The 15,384-nt window shown below is 37.4% G+C and overlaps 2 protein-coding genes across 6 annotated transcripts in view; one reads left to right on the plus strand and one right to left on the minus strand.

The window, feature by feature from the left end:
* Window positions 1-1,530: 1,530 nt before the first annotated feature.
* LOC129720145 (uncharacterized) lies at window positions 1,531-3,173 on the minus strand. The gene is made up of 4 exons (XM_055671577.1): window positions 3,111-3,173; window positions 2,803-3,063; window positions 2,276-2,564; window positions 1,531-1,715 (listed from the first exon to the last, which is right to left on the minus strand). The coding sequence occupies exons 1-4, from the start codon at window positions 3,171-3,173 to the stop codon at window positions 1,531-1,533; spliced, it is 798 nt and encodes a 265-aa protein (XP_055527552.1).
* Window positions 3,174-6,159: 2,986 nt separating this feature from the next.
* LOC129725827 (transcription-associated protein 1) overlaps window positions 6,160-15,384 on the plus strand; it is a 106,246-nt gene continuing 97,021 nt past the window's right edge. The window contains exons 1-7 of one of the 5 annotated variants that reach the window (XM_055682087.1): window positions 6,160-6,349; window positions 6,815-7,486; window positions 8,604-8,770; window positions 9,025-9,260; window positions 9,314-9,689; window positions 12,785-13,904; window positions 13,953-15,342. In XM_055682087.1, coding sequence (XP_055538062.1) covers window positions 6,821-7,486; window positions 8,604-8,770; window positions 9,025-9,260; window positions 9,314-9,689; window positions 12,785-13,904; window positions 13,953-15,342 — 3,955 coding nt within the window. In that variant the 5' untranslated portion in view covers window positions 6,160-6,349; window positions 6,815-6,820. Of the gene's footprint in view, window positions 6,350-6,814; window positions 7,487-8,055; window positions 8,104-8,603; window positions 8,771-9,024; window positions 9,261-9,313; window positions 9,690-12,784; window positions 13,905-13,952; window positions 15,343-15,384 lie in introns of those variants that run through there. The other 4 variants (XM_055682088.1, XM_055682090.1, XM_055682089.1 and 1 more) reach the window with 4 other exon arrangements.

Here is a 15,384-nt window from a genome sequence, read left to right on the forward strand (position 1 = left end):
CTAGTAATATAAAATACAAACCTGTCCTTTTTGTCTCCAATAAATGGTTTGATTAGTTAAACAAATGATGTAATGTGTTTACTGGAAGGATTTAGTACGTTCTAATATGTTCACGTCATTCGTATTCGTGTAGTTCGGTTCGTTGTGTCTTCCGCGTGGCGGAATTTGAATGCCGAGCAAAGCTCATTGTTCGAGATGTTTGCGCCGTCTAGCGGCAAATAGCGACTTTGCCTGTGATGATAACATCAAGGTATGGGTGATTCCTTACCGCAAGCTTTCTTCGCGTTTACGTAGGTGTTGAAGATTTGTGCTGGCTGATAAAAGGGTTTTCTACCCGCTTTTGGAGCATTAAATGTATAAGCCTATCTGGTCCGATCCTGATTCCTTTTCTTTATGGCAACTTTGACTGACCCTTAGGGGAGTCTCACCGGGCAAACATAGCGTGGCGTGCAGTCTCCTAACGGAGTGGCGCTCAAGCTGCACGCTGATTAGGGATCGACCAGGGCCGGCTATAAGTTCTCGAGATAAGCAGAGATTTGTGTTTCATTTGTTTTGAACTCCTCCCTCACAGAAGAGGGAGGGGAGTTGAACCACTATGGACATAGTTGTTACCTCTAAAAACATTCACATACCAAATTTGGTTGTATTTGGTTGATTGGTTCTCGAGCTGGGCGAAATTCGTATTTCATTTGTATGGGACCCCTCCCTTGTAGAAGAGAGAGGGGTGTCAAACCATTATGGATATATTTGTTACCCCTAAAAACATCTACCTACCAAATTTGGTTCTATTCACTTGGTTAGTTCTCGAGATGTGCGAAATTTGTGTTTCATTTGTATGGGACCCCTCCCTTCCAGAAGAGGGAAGGGTGTCGAACCAACATGGACATATTTGTTACTCCTAAAAACATCCACCTGCCAAATTTGGTTCCATTCACTTGGTTAGTTCTCGAGATGTGCAGAAATTTGTGTTTCATTTGTATGGGACCCCTCCCTTCCAGAAGAGGGAAGGGTGTCGAATCAACATGGACATATTTGTTACTCTTAAAAACATCCACATGCCAAATTTGATTCCATTTGCTTGGTTAGATTTCGAGATGTGCAGAAATTTGTGTTTCATTTGTATGTGATCCCTCCCTTCCAGAAGGTGGAGGGGTCTCGAACTATCTTAGTCACCTTTCCCGGCCCCTAAAACCCCTATATACAAAATTTCACGCCGATCGGTTCGGTAGTTTCCAAGCCTATATGAATCAGACAGACAGACAGACAGAGCTGCATTTTTATGTATATATACAATATATATAACAAGTTGTATATTTTGCGAGAAAATAAAAAACTGATGAAATCCACAATATTATTTTCAATTCTAAGGAAAGAAACAACACAAAAAACTAAAACTATTACCAGGATGGGAAAATCAGTAAAAAAGAACAGAAAACAATTAGGAAAACGTTTTTATTGATTAATTTCAATTAAGTATAGAGACGAATGGGAATGTTAGTATAACATTGATACAAAAACATTTATTGCAGACTATTCTGTAAACTTTTTCGATAACAATTCCGGAAGAACAACGCTTTTGGAGAACAATTCGGCTTTGTTTCTACAAAAACTCCAATATCTGTCATTTCTTTTGATTTCAAGTAAAAGTGTATCTCTAGGAGACCAAACGTAGAAATATCCCGAAGATGCTTCACAGACATGTACTTGCATTAAAGCTTGGTACAATCATCTATGAGCGACGTTCATTACCACGTTTCCATTATCGTCCAAGACAATGAAAGGATCTTTTAAGCGCAATAGGGGTATTTGACTTCTACAGTTATTGTACCGTGACATCGGCAAAGGAAAATCGCACCTGGTGATGCTCCAAGAAATGGATCATTCGAAGATATATGTAGACCTGATTTCAATAAACGAAAACCAAGATGGCTCTCTGCAACAGTATTGAACAACGCTTCAACAGCATGACTCTCGTGCTTTCTTCCATATTTAATTGAAGGTGTCAGAATATCTTTTCCAGGATAACAATTTTTTTTTAATGTTGATATCGATGGTCTCGTAAGCTTGGTTCTGCAAACGTCTTTCAAAACAGAAGCTGTGATTCGCTGCATCTTAATGTATGCCACCAAGTGGACTCGTGTTGTGATTGTGTAACGAATTCTATCTCCTTTAAAATTTCAGGTTGGTCACGAGGAATGTTATCAAAAATCTCAAGCGACAGTAATTGAATTTCTTCAAGCGTTTTCTCCTTATTGTTGAAGTCGAGTAAAATCAAATAACTGAAAACTATTCTCCAATAACTGCTCCGTAATGCAACTTTCACAGGTGAACTCTATATTTGAATCGCTACAAAAAGTAGACATTGCAGCCACATTTATGCCATCATTTTGTAGAGATCGCAAAAGATTTTCATATCTGCTTTTCCAACATATAGTTGTGTTGTTTATGAAATAGAGCTTCTGAATTTTTCGACCGAAATCAATATCCCGCACTTTTTTATATAAATCTTCTGTAATGGATGACGGAGGTTTCCGCCAGTATGCAGAAAGGTCGGTAACGGATAACTGGAAATACTTTTATTAACATTTTGCTTTGGGTTATTTTCTAATATATTGATGATACCTCTTTCCTTCAGACAGCAGACCTTATTCCATCTAGAGCAAACAACGTAGCTCCAATATGACTGCATGCTTCAAGAATACCAATGGCACAAGTGCAATGTGCCGCCAGAAGTGTACCATTCTCTTTTACTAATATCCACGGGCTCAAAGGCTTTTCTCGTATTGAAAACGAATGACAAACCAATCCATGCACAACGTAAATGTAACGTATTTGCTTCCCGGAAACATTTTTGACCCATCCATTTTTAAAGTACATTATGGCATCTAGACCTTTGGCACATTCTTTTGGTTCTCCCGTATACGGACTCTTATCTAAAACCAGGAACTGGTAGATTTGAACAAATGGATCGGTACCATAAAACATACGTATTTTTTTCGAGTATCGTAAAGCTGCTTCTGAGGAATCCTGAATAATAGGAAATCGTGATATTTCACTTGCGAGCTAGAAACAAATTGCCAAAATATTCAAACAATAAGAAAGCTTCTCACCATATCTTTATTTACATAGCTACACAGCAACCGTTTTGACAGTTGTTTGTTTGTTGGCCTCATTTTTGGTTACCAACAGCGTCGCCAGGTCATTTTTTAAAAAATTTGGAAAAGGCAAAAAAAATCTGGAAAAAATCTGGCAGTCATTTCGTGGGGTGAAAGTTAAACTTTTTGAACAAAAGTCTTGGGGTACGCAAAATTTTAGGTGACAAAATTGCAAAATTTCGCGCCGAATTTAAAGTGATGACCTTTTTGCGGAACAGAGAAAATAAAATCTGGATAAAATCTGGATCATCCATGAAAAATCTGGATAATTGAACATCAAAGCTGTCTACCTGGATTAATGTTCAAAAATCTGGATAATCCAGATAAATCTGGATATCTGGCAACGCTGGTTACCAACACAGACAATTGGAGAGCTCCTGAGAGGGAGAAACGAATACTACACTTAAAACAGAGAACACGCACATGCGTCGTTTTTTGATAGCGTGTAACTATCTTCTTGCTGTAGCGCATGCATGACTCAAACGAAGTTTTTAGTAACATCAGGAATACTGAATGTGCAAATTTGTTTGTAAAAGACACATTTTTTGAGTCTGTGTTTTTTCAATTTGCCGTTGTATAAAAATTTCTTCAGAGTTTTGAGTTTGAGTTTTAATAAATTTGCGCAGACTTTCTGAAAATGTGTACGAGAGCGTAACATGTGAGGCAGATTTTTCGGGGTTTCATGCAGTTGCAAACATTTTACAGTCCTACATCTCACCATTTCGTGAAACGAGATTCGACATTCGACCGTGAAGTGTGTTCGAAATTGTGACCCAAGTCTAAATCCAAAAAAGCGCAAGTTAAATAATCGAAGTACATGATTATTTTATGTAAAAATAAACCAAAATATTTTGTAAAACGACAATGAATATAAAAACTGTTTGCAATGAATATTTTTTCAAGCAACGCGATACCTTTCAGTTATAACAATACTCATTACAAAAAAATGCTCCGTTTTCCTTGGTTCAAATTGACAGTCAATGACAGCTCATTTTGGTTCATTTTGTCACTCCCACAGCTTCGTATCCGTCAGCAATACTCAGATGAAGAAATATGCGAAGAGAGTGTTGTGAGCCAAACGAACATGTCAAAATTCGAGCCAAACGAACAAGAAAGGTGACACATTGAAAGGTATTGCAATGAGGTTCAATAAAGAATATATTAATTTTTACACGTTTTTCATGTTCTATTGCTAAAACATCATTTGAGAATGCTCCAAAGTTGCGTCATCACAGTGATTTTTAACTGGTGGTTCACAAAGCCTTTGTTTGGTCTACAGAATAATGATGAAAGTATATAAAATTAAACATAAACATAAAATTTAAAACCTTCATGGTTTTTGTGATGCACTTTATTATTCTCCAGGACTTCCACCGTCACCATCGGTTATACGAGCCGAATTAAAAAGTTAGTCAACATTGCGCTTTGAGAAGAGATCTGGCACCTCTGATATGGAAACCTAGTTGCCAAATCAGTGGTTTTTTTCATCGCTTATCTCTACCTCTGAGGATCTCTAGTATCCGTTTCTCCCTCCCAGGAAAGCTCTATACCCAAAGGACAGGACGTGACAAGTGGTTTCAAGTTATTCTTCTTTTCGTTTAAAATCGCCCTCATGAAAAATTGCAATTTTTCGACATGACGCTTGTCAGTGTCGCCAAAAATATTTAATAAATAAAATATCAATATCTAGGGTTTTTCAAGATTTGGGTTTCAATTATAATTAATTTATTTGGTGATGGTTGCTCAATGAATCTTGAATAGATTTAAAAATATATTTTGGATTTCTTCGAACTAGTCATAATTTATTCCGGATTTCTGATTCTCATGAAATAAATCTGCAATCGTTCATCATACGTAGTTTCGTGAACATGATTAATATTTCGAATGTTTATTTGCACAGATATTACACAATCCGGTGTATGAAAAAATTTCAAAAAGTTGTTGAACAAAACGCAGTTCATCCACTCTGTATGCAGAAACAGTGTAAACCAAAAATACCAAAAGTTTTTGCAGCGCGGCCAACTGTACCGACTAATAATAAAATTTAACAGTGCGCTAAATAAAATCGACCAATCAGAGAGGGCTTTCACTTTGACAGAACTTTGGGTGATTTTTGGTTTCTCTTGTCACGTCCTGTCCTAGTATACCCAACTGAGTAGATCCTAATCAGCTAAGAGGAGACATCTTGCTTCCTACTCACCCACCTCGATGATCCCTGTTGTATTTTTCGTAAGTGATGCCATCTACCCGGAAAATACTTGAATGTTTCGAATGCATTTTATCAGCATTATGCACAATTCCTCCTGCAGGCGATAGTTTTGCCGTCTGAGGGTTACCGGAGTATCTGCATCTTTAATATCCTTAAAATCAAATGTGTCATCCATCAATGATTATGATTCCTTCATTGACCCATCTGAATTTTACTCTCCGCATAAGCAATATGCCTCCACAGGTATGTTCCAAACTTAATCCAGAACGGAATCAAAAGTAGAAATAAGCTTACACTATTTACTTCCGACATTTAGCAGCGGTATGCTGTTCTTATGCTTCACGCATAACCGTATTAACTCCTTTCGCACATTTAGATTTTTTGGTAATTGGTCGGCGTGCGACGACCGAACCAAGCGCCATTTTTTTGAAAATTGAGTTTTTAACACTAGTAGATGTTAAAATTGATAATCTATATTTCACAAAAAAACGAAATCATTTGAACAGTTTATAATGGTATTATAACAAAATTTCTCTGCAGCAGCTTGCAGGAAGCATACGGGGTGAGTAAACTTTGATCGCCGATTACTCGAAATAATGTTTTTGGCGCTTGGTTCGGTCTGGTCGCACGCCGACCAATTGATATAAGTGATGATCCAAGTCGATCTCTTACTACACCCATATTTGTACGTTTTGTAGGGTTAAAATAAAGCAGCGGGTAGATGTTTGTCAGATTTCAAGCAGGTTTTTCGAGCAGTTGCACATATTTTCAAAAACATCTGGCATCTCTGCTGTCAATACTTTTCGTTTAGTGCGTGTTTTAGCTTGGTTGCAGGCGATTTTCGATTTTGAATTTAGAATAGTCTTCAAAAAATTTTAGAATGTATGCTACTTCATTGACAATTTCGTTGTTAAAAGCTGTCATTTAGATTATTTAAACAAGGTTTTTAGAAATTTCAAGTGGTTACTAGAGAAAAAAATAAAAGGTTAGTAGTGTCGCTTTTATTAACTTAAAATCACGCGTTATGTATAGTTTATCTCTGCCGGTTGCTATTATATATCTACCAAAACGTTAATATATCTTAAGTGCCAGATGTAAACAAACTGAAAATATTCGTTCTTTAAAATATTATGTATAATTTACATTATATTAACAGTAAAAGGCCATTTAAAAAAAAAAAAAATTCTAATCGGGTTTGATCTATTTTCAGTACTGTTATGATCGGCCATGTTATATACATGGACCTGTCAAGCGGATATTTACCTTTAGCTTACGAATTTAATATCAAACTGGAATACTTATACTAATTTGACTATTATTACAATTTTTTTCGCGACTTACTCAATGTTTACAGTTTGGATTTTTTTTTTGTTCACAACATTAGAGCCGCCACAATAACAATTTTGCACTTTATTTCTATTCACATATTTTTTATTCTTTTATGAATTAGGTTTCCATGGCGTCGATGTATGCACAAACCATCGCGTTGCCTCAAGCACAAACGGTGATCGATTCTGTGCAAATGAATCATTTCCGAAGCTTCGTAAACATGCTGGGCGACGCTTCCGCGAAGGATGAAATCAAACTGAAGGCAGCACAAGAATTAAGTGAACATTTCGAATTGATAACTCAATGTAGTGCCTATCCTGGTTTCTTAGAGCATTCAATGAGAATTTTTTTAAAAATTCTTGAAGAGGGCGAACCACATTTTATATCTGAACTAAACCTGCAACAGGTACGCAAATTGATTTTGGAGATGATCCATAGATTACCGACATCGGATCATATACGACCATATGTGAAACCGATCATTACCCTCACCATCAAGCTACTGCAATCTGATAACGAAGAAAATGTACTGGTATGCTTGCGAATTATCATTGACATGCACAAACAGTACAGACCGGTGTTCCATCCTGAAATACAAAATTTTTTATTATATGTAAAAACCATATATTCTGATCTGCCCAAGCACTTAACTACTATGTTTGAGCCGAAGCAACAAATCAGAGTGAAGGACTTGAAAGAAATCAATTTTGATACTATTTTACCAGAAACCTTTGCGATAACGCCGATTCAAGTTGAAAAAATTACCGCAGATGGAAAGCATACAACCGTTACAGTAAGTTAATAGTTATACACTCATACTGCCGGTACCCGGATAACTGTCCCATAATGAAAAACAACATGTTTAGAAAACGGCGATTTAAAATTATCCGTGAATTTTCGGATTTCCAGCAATTACATCCAGAACCAATGACCATAACAGTTTCATGGCACCACCAGTTTATCGTTGAGAACAAAAAACCATGGATAAAATTGGTTTTACGTTATATAACTTGAAAAAACACAAAATGGGACAACATATGCGGGTACATTTCAAAAGTACTCCCATATTTTCCCCATCACATATAAATTCAACCAGCAACCGGCAGTATCATTGGCAACCTAGATTGTACTACAGAAAAACAACATTAGTCTAGTTAATTAAATGACATACTTCTATATGCCTGAAATAATCCGATATACACTAATCTGGAGCAAAATTATATGTTTGCAGTTTGTACCGCTATGCAGTGGGACTGTAATGCGGGTTCTTTCAATATGGGACAAAAACAATATATATATATCCATACAAAAGTATCAATTTTAATTTTTTTTAAGAAAATATGATAACAATTATGTCAATTCCCGATGTGACTCAAAAGTGACCAAAATCCGTATGGGACCGTTATGCAGGTACCGGCAGCATACCTCGATGTAAGGTAACTTTATTTTTATTTTCGTTACGTTATATCGAAGCAAAAAATATTTTTTTTTAATTATACAAGAATGTTAATGGTTACTCAAAGATGCGCGAAAACCTATTTCCCATAACCTATCAGTATTTTTAAACCTTTCTTATGCCCATTTAGAAACATTTTCAGAAGCAAAAAAATATTGATACAAGAGGTTACTCAAAGAGGCATGAAACCCTATTTCCCATCACCTATTAGTATTTTTAAACCTTCCTTATGCCCATTTTGGACAATTTTCGCATTTGTTTCATTGGTTTCAAAACTTACTACAAACATTTTTGGAAGCAATTTAAAGCCCAAAAACAGTTGCTGTATCATTTATTTTCAATTTCAATACATTTCAAAAAGTTACGTTATGTCGAGGTAAAAGTTACGTTATATCGAGGTTGCCTTATATCGAGGTATGACTGTTATAATAACGTCAGTTATGATTTTTTTTAGTACAATTTAATTCCGAAAGGCATCAATTCGTTGAAGGTGTTGCAAGAACTACCTATAATTGTTGTTTTGATGTATCAAATATATAAAACAAATGTTCATCAAGAAGTTGTTGATTTTGTTCCACTAATTATCACTACAATTACATTGCAGCCGTCACCTATTCATAAGTAAGGAATAAGTATAAGAAACATAGGGTATCGGCTCTATTATCGTCAGGTTTGTTCAATTATCGCCCGAGGGCTCATGGAGTCATAGAAAACTGATCTTTTGCAAGAGGATGCTCTGCACTATGAAGTACCATCATGCAGGAAATTAGTGCTCGAGGACATCATTTATCCCCCTGACGATAATAGAGCCGGTACCCTACATAATAGTGTAATCCTATTATAATAAATAGAATTCCTGTTTTTTTCTCATTTAGGAACTCTCCGGTTTTCAATAAAGAAATTTATGTGGATTTTATGGGTGCTCAAATCAAAACTCTAGCTTTCTCAGCCTATATTATTAGGCTTTTTCAAGATGTGATTTTAAACCACGCGTCAACAATGGTAAAGGGAATGCTCAATTTACTTGAGAGTTGTCCCAAGGAGGTAGCTCATTTAAGGAAGGAGCTTTTGGTAGCTACACGGCATATTTTAGCAACAGAACTCAGAAATCGTATGTTCCATCTTTGCTGCAAAGAATTTTTAATAACACATTATAGTTTACAGATTTTGTATCTTCGATCGATAAACTTTTCGACGAGGACATACTGCTTGGAAAAGGTTGGACTACCCATGAATCATTGCGACCATTGGCATATTCAACTTTAGCAGACTTAGTGCATCATGTTCGACAACATTTATCATTATCGGCTCTTTCGAAAGCAGTGTATCTGTTCGCAAAAAATGTACATGATGAATCTTTGCCCACGAGTATTCAAACAATGTCATGTAAACTGTTGCTGAATTTGGTAGAATGCATTCGTATGAAAAGCGATGTTGAACCATTGGCAAGCAGAGAATTATTGATAACAATGCTCAAAATTTTCACTCAAAAGTTCCATACAATTTCCAAGTTACAACTTCCTCAAATAATGCAAAAGTGGTAAGTCGAAATTATGATTCATATTTTATAAGATAAAATCTATTAGTAAGGGTATCGAACGTCTTCTGCAGTGGTTCTCTTTGGTTGGTTTACTGCAGCAGACTTATGCAAATACTGGCCGAGAAAACCAATACCGAAGATATTCAATATGTGAAAAAGCGTGTGTAGCAATTTCTTGCACCACACTTTCTTCTGCTTTAAGGTATGTTATTATGTTTCTCCCGTCATTTGATATACGCTCAAGAGACTAACTGTAAAAGCCAGCGATGCCAGATTGGAAGACATTTACCCTGCGAAATGTCGAATAATCGTGACCGGCAAGTATTCTGTTTAGTGTTCTTGTCTCCTCGCCATCGAAATCAATATTCCAGAACCGCGGTCTGGTTGGAAATTCCTCGAATAGTTCGTAGAATTTTATCCCTTTTTCCTGCTCAATTGCGATGTCCTTGTACCACTCGTTTGTGGCTTTTTCCAGTTGTTTTCTGTTACGAAGAGTTACATTATTCCACAGCAGCTTGTTTACCATGACCGCTTCACTGTGTAAACCAGCCCTGGCAAGTTCGTCTGCCGCTTCATTGCCGTTTAGTCCTATGTGACTGGAAATCCATTGCAGGACTGTTTTTGTACCCTGTAGTTGTTTGCAGATGTAACCGGTTGAGATGTCCCATGGCTTCAGTTGTTGATGTTTCTTCAACAACAGAAAGGCTGATTGTGAGTCGGTCCGAATCGCCGTGTTATCGATAATTCCTCTATTCGATTTTACCATTTCGTCCAGACCTGCTCGAATAGCCACAAGCTCGCCAGTCATAATGTAGGAATGTAATTCCATTTTGAGACTGATGTTTATTCTATTTTCGGGTTCATGAATTCCGATCCCGCACGGTCTGAAATTATTTGTGTACGACGCTTTATGCGTTGTAAAACTAAATTGTTGACAAGAGTTACCGAAGCAACTTCTCTTCTTTTTTCAAGCGTTTCTATATTATTAAGCATGCAACGCGATTCATAACAAGGGAGAGGAAATGAATTCCAACCTAGTTTTCTTAGTGCTTATAACAAAAACTGTTTTTGTACGGATTCGATTCTACTGGAATGGACGTCTTGATAAGGCGACCAAACAACATTACAGTATTCTAAAATAGATCTAACATATGTAACAAAGAGAGTTTTTATAGTGTACGGGTCTACGAAATGATAACTGAACCTTTTTATAAAACTCACTTTTGGCTCTATTGATGATCGTATTGTAGTGATCAATGAATGTTAACTCAGAATCCATAATTACTCCTAAATCTCTAATTTGATAACACCTTTCTACAACTTGATGTCCAAGAGTGCAACTGGAATGTTCAGGATTTTTTTCCTTGTGTAGAATATAATATTACATTTTTTTACGTTGAGATCAAGAAGACTTTTTTTACACCAAATGTAGAAAATGTCAACCTCTTGTTGGAATTGTTATATGTCTGATTTGTGTTTTATTTCCATGTACAATTTCATGCCATCGGCATATATCAATTCTTTGAGACGATTCAACACAAGGGTAACGTCATTAAGAAATAAAATGAAGAGCAAAGGGCCTAAATGGGAGCTTTGTGGAACTCCAGATGTCACTTTTACTGGTACAGAAAGGTGTCCCTTAAACCCAAGGGGGTGAAGTCAAGCAGTTTTATCGTAACTCAATATGACGTCGTTTGTTTACGACAATTAGGAGAGAGCAGCTATCTGTTGTAATTTTGAATATTCTACTCGATACATCCAACTCAGAGATGTTTTCTACAAGCTACGAACTCGGAACAGCATATTTGTAAAATACAATAAGATGTGCAGAAGTGGCTAGAATACTGATTCCTGCTTTTATTTGGCTTCCAGAAGCAAGCAGATTCCATAATTTGCAGATGGAGATAATCCTGCACCACCGATGTTTTTTTTTTGTTCAATCGTGGGGAATCTTGAAAATTAAACTATTAGTAAGTTTTTTACACAATACGAGCTGCATTATTCACATGTGAGTTGAAAATACACCTTTACTATTCGCAAAATTGCGGCTGTATTATTCACCTGTGAGTTTAAACTCAACCTTGACTCCACGCAAAATGAATGGATGAAATAAAAAACGCATTTTTCTTCAGATCGCCTAATATACTCAATACTCAGAAACAATAACTTAACAAACAAACTCGAAAATCTAGCTGCTAACGCGGTTATCAACACTCCCCTACTGTTGCTTGCGCATGCGAGGAAACGTCAAAGCACCAACGGTTGGTGCCAAAAGTAGGCGATGTAGGGTACGCTGGTTTAATGGGCAATCTGACAGCCACTTCTACCCCCTGCTTAAACCTAACCGTTTGTGTCCTATTCGTCAAATAAGATTCAATCCATCTAAGTAGGCCTGACTCAAATCCCAGTTTTTTAAATTTGAACATAAGCGGGGGCCTAGTGTGGTTTGTAAAGTCTCCGCCAACCACGCTCGACGCCTGGGTTCGAATCCCACCGCCGACATAGGTGTCGATGGTTGTGGGGTGGCGTGATCCACTCACAACCAACCCAACTGGTCTAGATTCAATCCTAGCCGACACCGGGAGATTTTCTGAGGCGAAAAATCTCTGGGATCACGCCTTCCATCGCATGAGGAAGTAAAGCCGTTGGCGCCGGTCCGTTAAAAAACGGGTCGTGAGTTAGGGTCCTGGGTGTGGAGTCGCCTCCCTGGGCGTCGGTGATTGGTCACAACAGTGGCGGAAATAGACCGACGGAAAATAAGCGAGAATAAATTTGAACATAAGCATGGAAATATCTACTCTGTCAAAAGCTTTACTAAAATCCGTGTATAGAGTTTCCACGAAGTTGCCTCTGTCCATAGACGCAAGAGAGAAATCAACAAATTCAAGTAAGTTGGTAGCCGTAGACCTTCCTTTGTAAAAACCATGTTGGTTACACGTTATGCGGTTCTTTATCTGATTAAATATTTTTTGGTTCACGATAGCTTAAAAAAGTTTGGGAATACATGACATCCGTAATAAGCCCCATTGTGAAACAGTCATATCAAGCTGAGAAATGTCAAAATGTTATTCTTATATTGGATTATCACTTTTCAGGAAAAATTTTAAACCGGAAGGATCAACATTGACACTTGGCAATACTCAAAACCCTATTGCAATAAGCGTCACTCCACAGCACACACCACAAGCTTCTGCGTCAACAGATAATACGATACCAAAAGATTTTTTGGGAATAGATTTATCTGACAATTCCTTCAAATTAACAAGTATTGGTTTTCCACAGCCAAATAATCATAACGTTACAGAATATCGTAGTTTGGTTAAAACTCTCGTATGTGGCGTTAAAACCATAACATGGGGATGTCCTGCAGCAAAAATGAATCCAAGTGAACACAGTATGCCAGCATCCAAGTTATTTAACCCAAACGAAATACTTATTTTCATTGACCTATTTCATTATGCGTTAGAAGCACTAGATATTTATACCATAAATGTTCCATCGATGGGTATTCCGCCATCATTGCCGCAACAAAAGCAGGCTCTCCAAATGCCCCGGTCAAAAGAAGAGAAAGAAGTATTGGAACATTTTAGTGGTGTATTTTTAACTATGGATTCTCAAAATTTTCAAGAAATATTCGCATCAACGATTGATTTTATGGTAGACAGATTGTACAAAAATTCAGCTCTGCAGGTAATTGCGAACTCATTTTTAGCAAACCCCAAAACATCACCGCTATTTGCCACAGTACTTGTTGAGTATTTATTGGAACGTATGGAGGAGATGGGTTCAAATATAGAAAGATCAAATTTATATTTGCGACTTTTTAAACTAGTGTTTGGGAGCGTCAGTTTGTTTGCTGCTGAGAATGAACACATGTTGCGACCACATTTACACAATATTGTTAACAGATCCATGGAACTGGCGATGACAGCGAAAGAACCGTATAATTATTTTCTTTTGTTGCGAGCACTCTTCAGATCTATCGGAGGTGGTTCACATGATTTGTTATATCAGGAGTTTTTACCATTATTGCCCAATTTACTGGAAGGTCTCAACAGATTGCAGAGTGGATTTCACAAACAGCACATGAAGGATCTTTTCGTAGAACTTTGTCTCACAGTTCCGGTACGACTGTCATCATTGTTACCATATTTACCTATGTTAATGGACCCACTGGTTTCGGCTTTGAATGGATCTCATACTCTAGTTAGCCAGGTAAGGTAATAAATGTTTCATATGCAATTCTTCATGTCTTGTTTTTAGGGACTGCGAACCTTGGAGTTATGCGTCGATAACCTCCAACCAGATTTCTTGTATGACCATATCCAGCCAGTTCGAGCTGATTTGATGCAAGCTCTCTGGAGAACTCTTCGCAATCAAGATAGCGCTGCCGTCGTCGCTTTTCGAGTTCTGGGCAAATTTGGTGGTGGTAATCGAAAGATGATGATTGAACCTCAACAACTTGTTTATCAGGAAAATGATACAGGACAACCAGCAATAATTGCATTCTTCCAGGAACATCGCAAACCGATTGATTTTCCTGTCGATAAGGTGATTGAAACTGCATTTAATGCTTTAAAAACAAGCACAACCGACCCATTTTATTGGAGACAGAGTTGGGAAGTAATTCGATGCTATTTATCAGCTTCTCTCTCTTTGGACGATGATAAATACACGCTTCAAAAATTATTCATGCATCCCAGTTTTACTGAAAACAATATAGTCTCAACGGGTCCCCACTACATATTATCAGATAAAAGAGCGAGACAAGCTCATCGGACTGCCCTTACGGGTATGTTTGTAGCAGCGGCTACTAAAGAACTCCGAGGATCAGTTTTACCAACGATGGTTGCTGTAGTACGACACTATACGATGGTTGCAATTGCACAACAAGCTGGCCCATTTCCACATAAGCATTATCAACTTAATTCGGGACTTGATCCATTAGTACTAATAGATGCGCTAGCTGCTATTATGGGACATGAAGAAAAGGAGCTTTGTAAACCTGGAAATTTGGCGATGGTTTTAATTCTAGAAACAGCAACAAATATTATGGGCTCAAAAGAACGCGCCTGTCGATTACCTATGATGCAGTACTTGGCTGAGAAAATGGCTGCTCTTTGTTATGAACGTCCATGGTATTCTAAAATGGGTGGCTGTATTGCATTAAAGTTTCTATACCAGAATATGGCTATGCGGTGGCTGTACCAACATTTATTTATATTCCTGAAAGCTTTTATGTTCATCATTATGGATCTTACTGGAGAGGTGTCAAGCGGCGCAATCGACATGGCAAAAAGTTACTTAGAAAAAATGTTGAATATATGCATGACACCTCTAGACAGGGATTGCAAAAATGAAGAATTGATTACAACCCAGAAGAAAGCAATGTATGACGTGATCCACGAATTAGTTAGACAAGTAACAAGCCCCCATACATTGGTTAGAGAAACAGCAATGTCATCATTGCGTTTGATAGGTGAATTGCAAGGCAAAACCGTAACCGAGGTAATGAATCCTCACCGGGAGGTACTCGTTGATATGATTCCTCCTAAGAAACATTTGCTCCGTCATCAACCTGCTAGTGCTCAAATAGGATTGATGGATGGTAATACGTTTTGCACTACACTTGAACCGCGTTTATTCACCATTGGTATGTATACTTTTGGAAAGATTGAAAAGATGCTAATTTCAC

Source organism: Wyeomyia smithii, chromosome 2 (assembly GCF_029784165.1).
Source record: "Wyeomyia smithii strain HCP4-BCI-WySm-NY-G18 chromosome 2, ASM2978416v1, whole genome shotgun sequence".
In the NCBI taxonomy this organism is placed as follows: Eukaryota; Metazoa; Arthropoda; class Insecta; order Diptera; family Culicidae; genus Wyeomyia; species Wyeomyia smithii.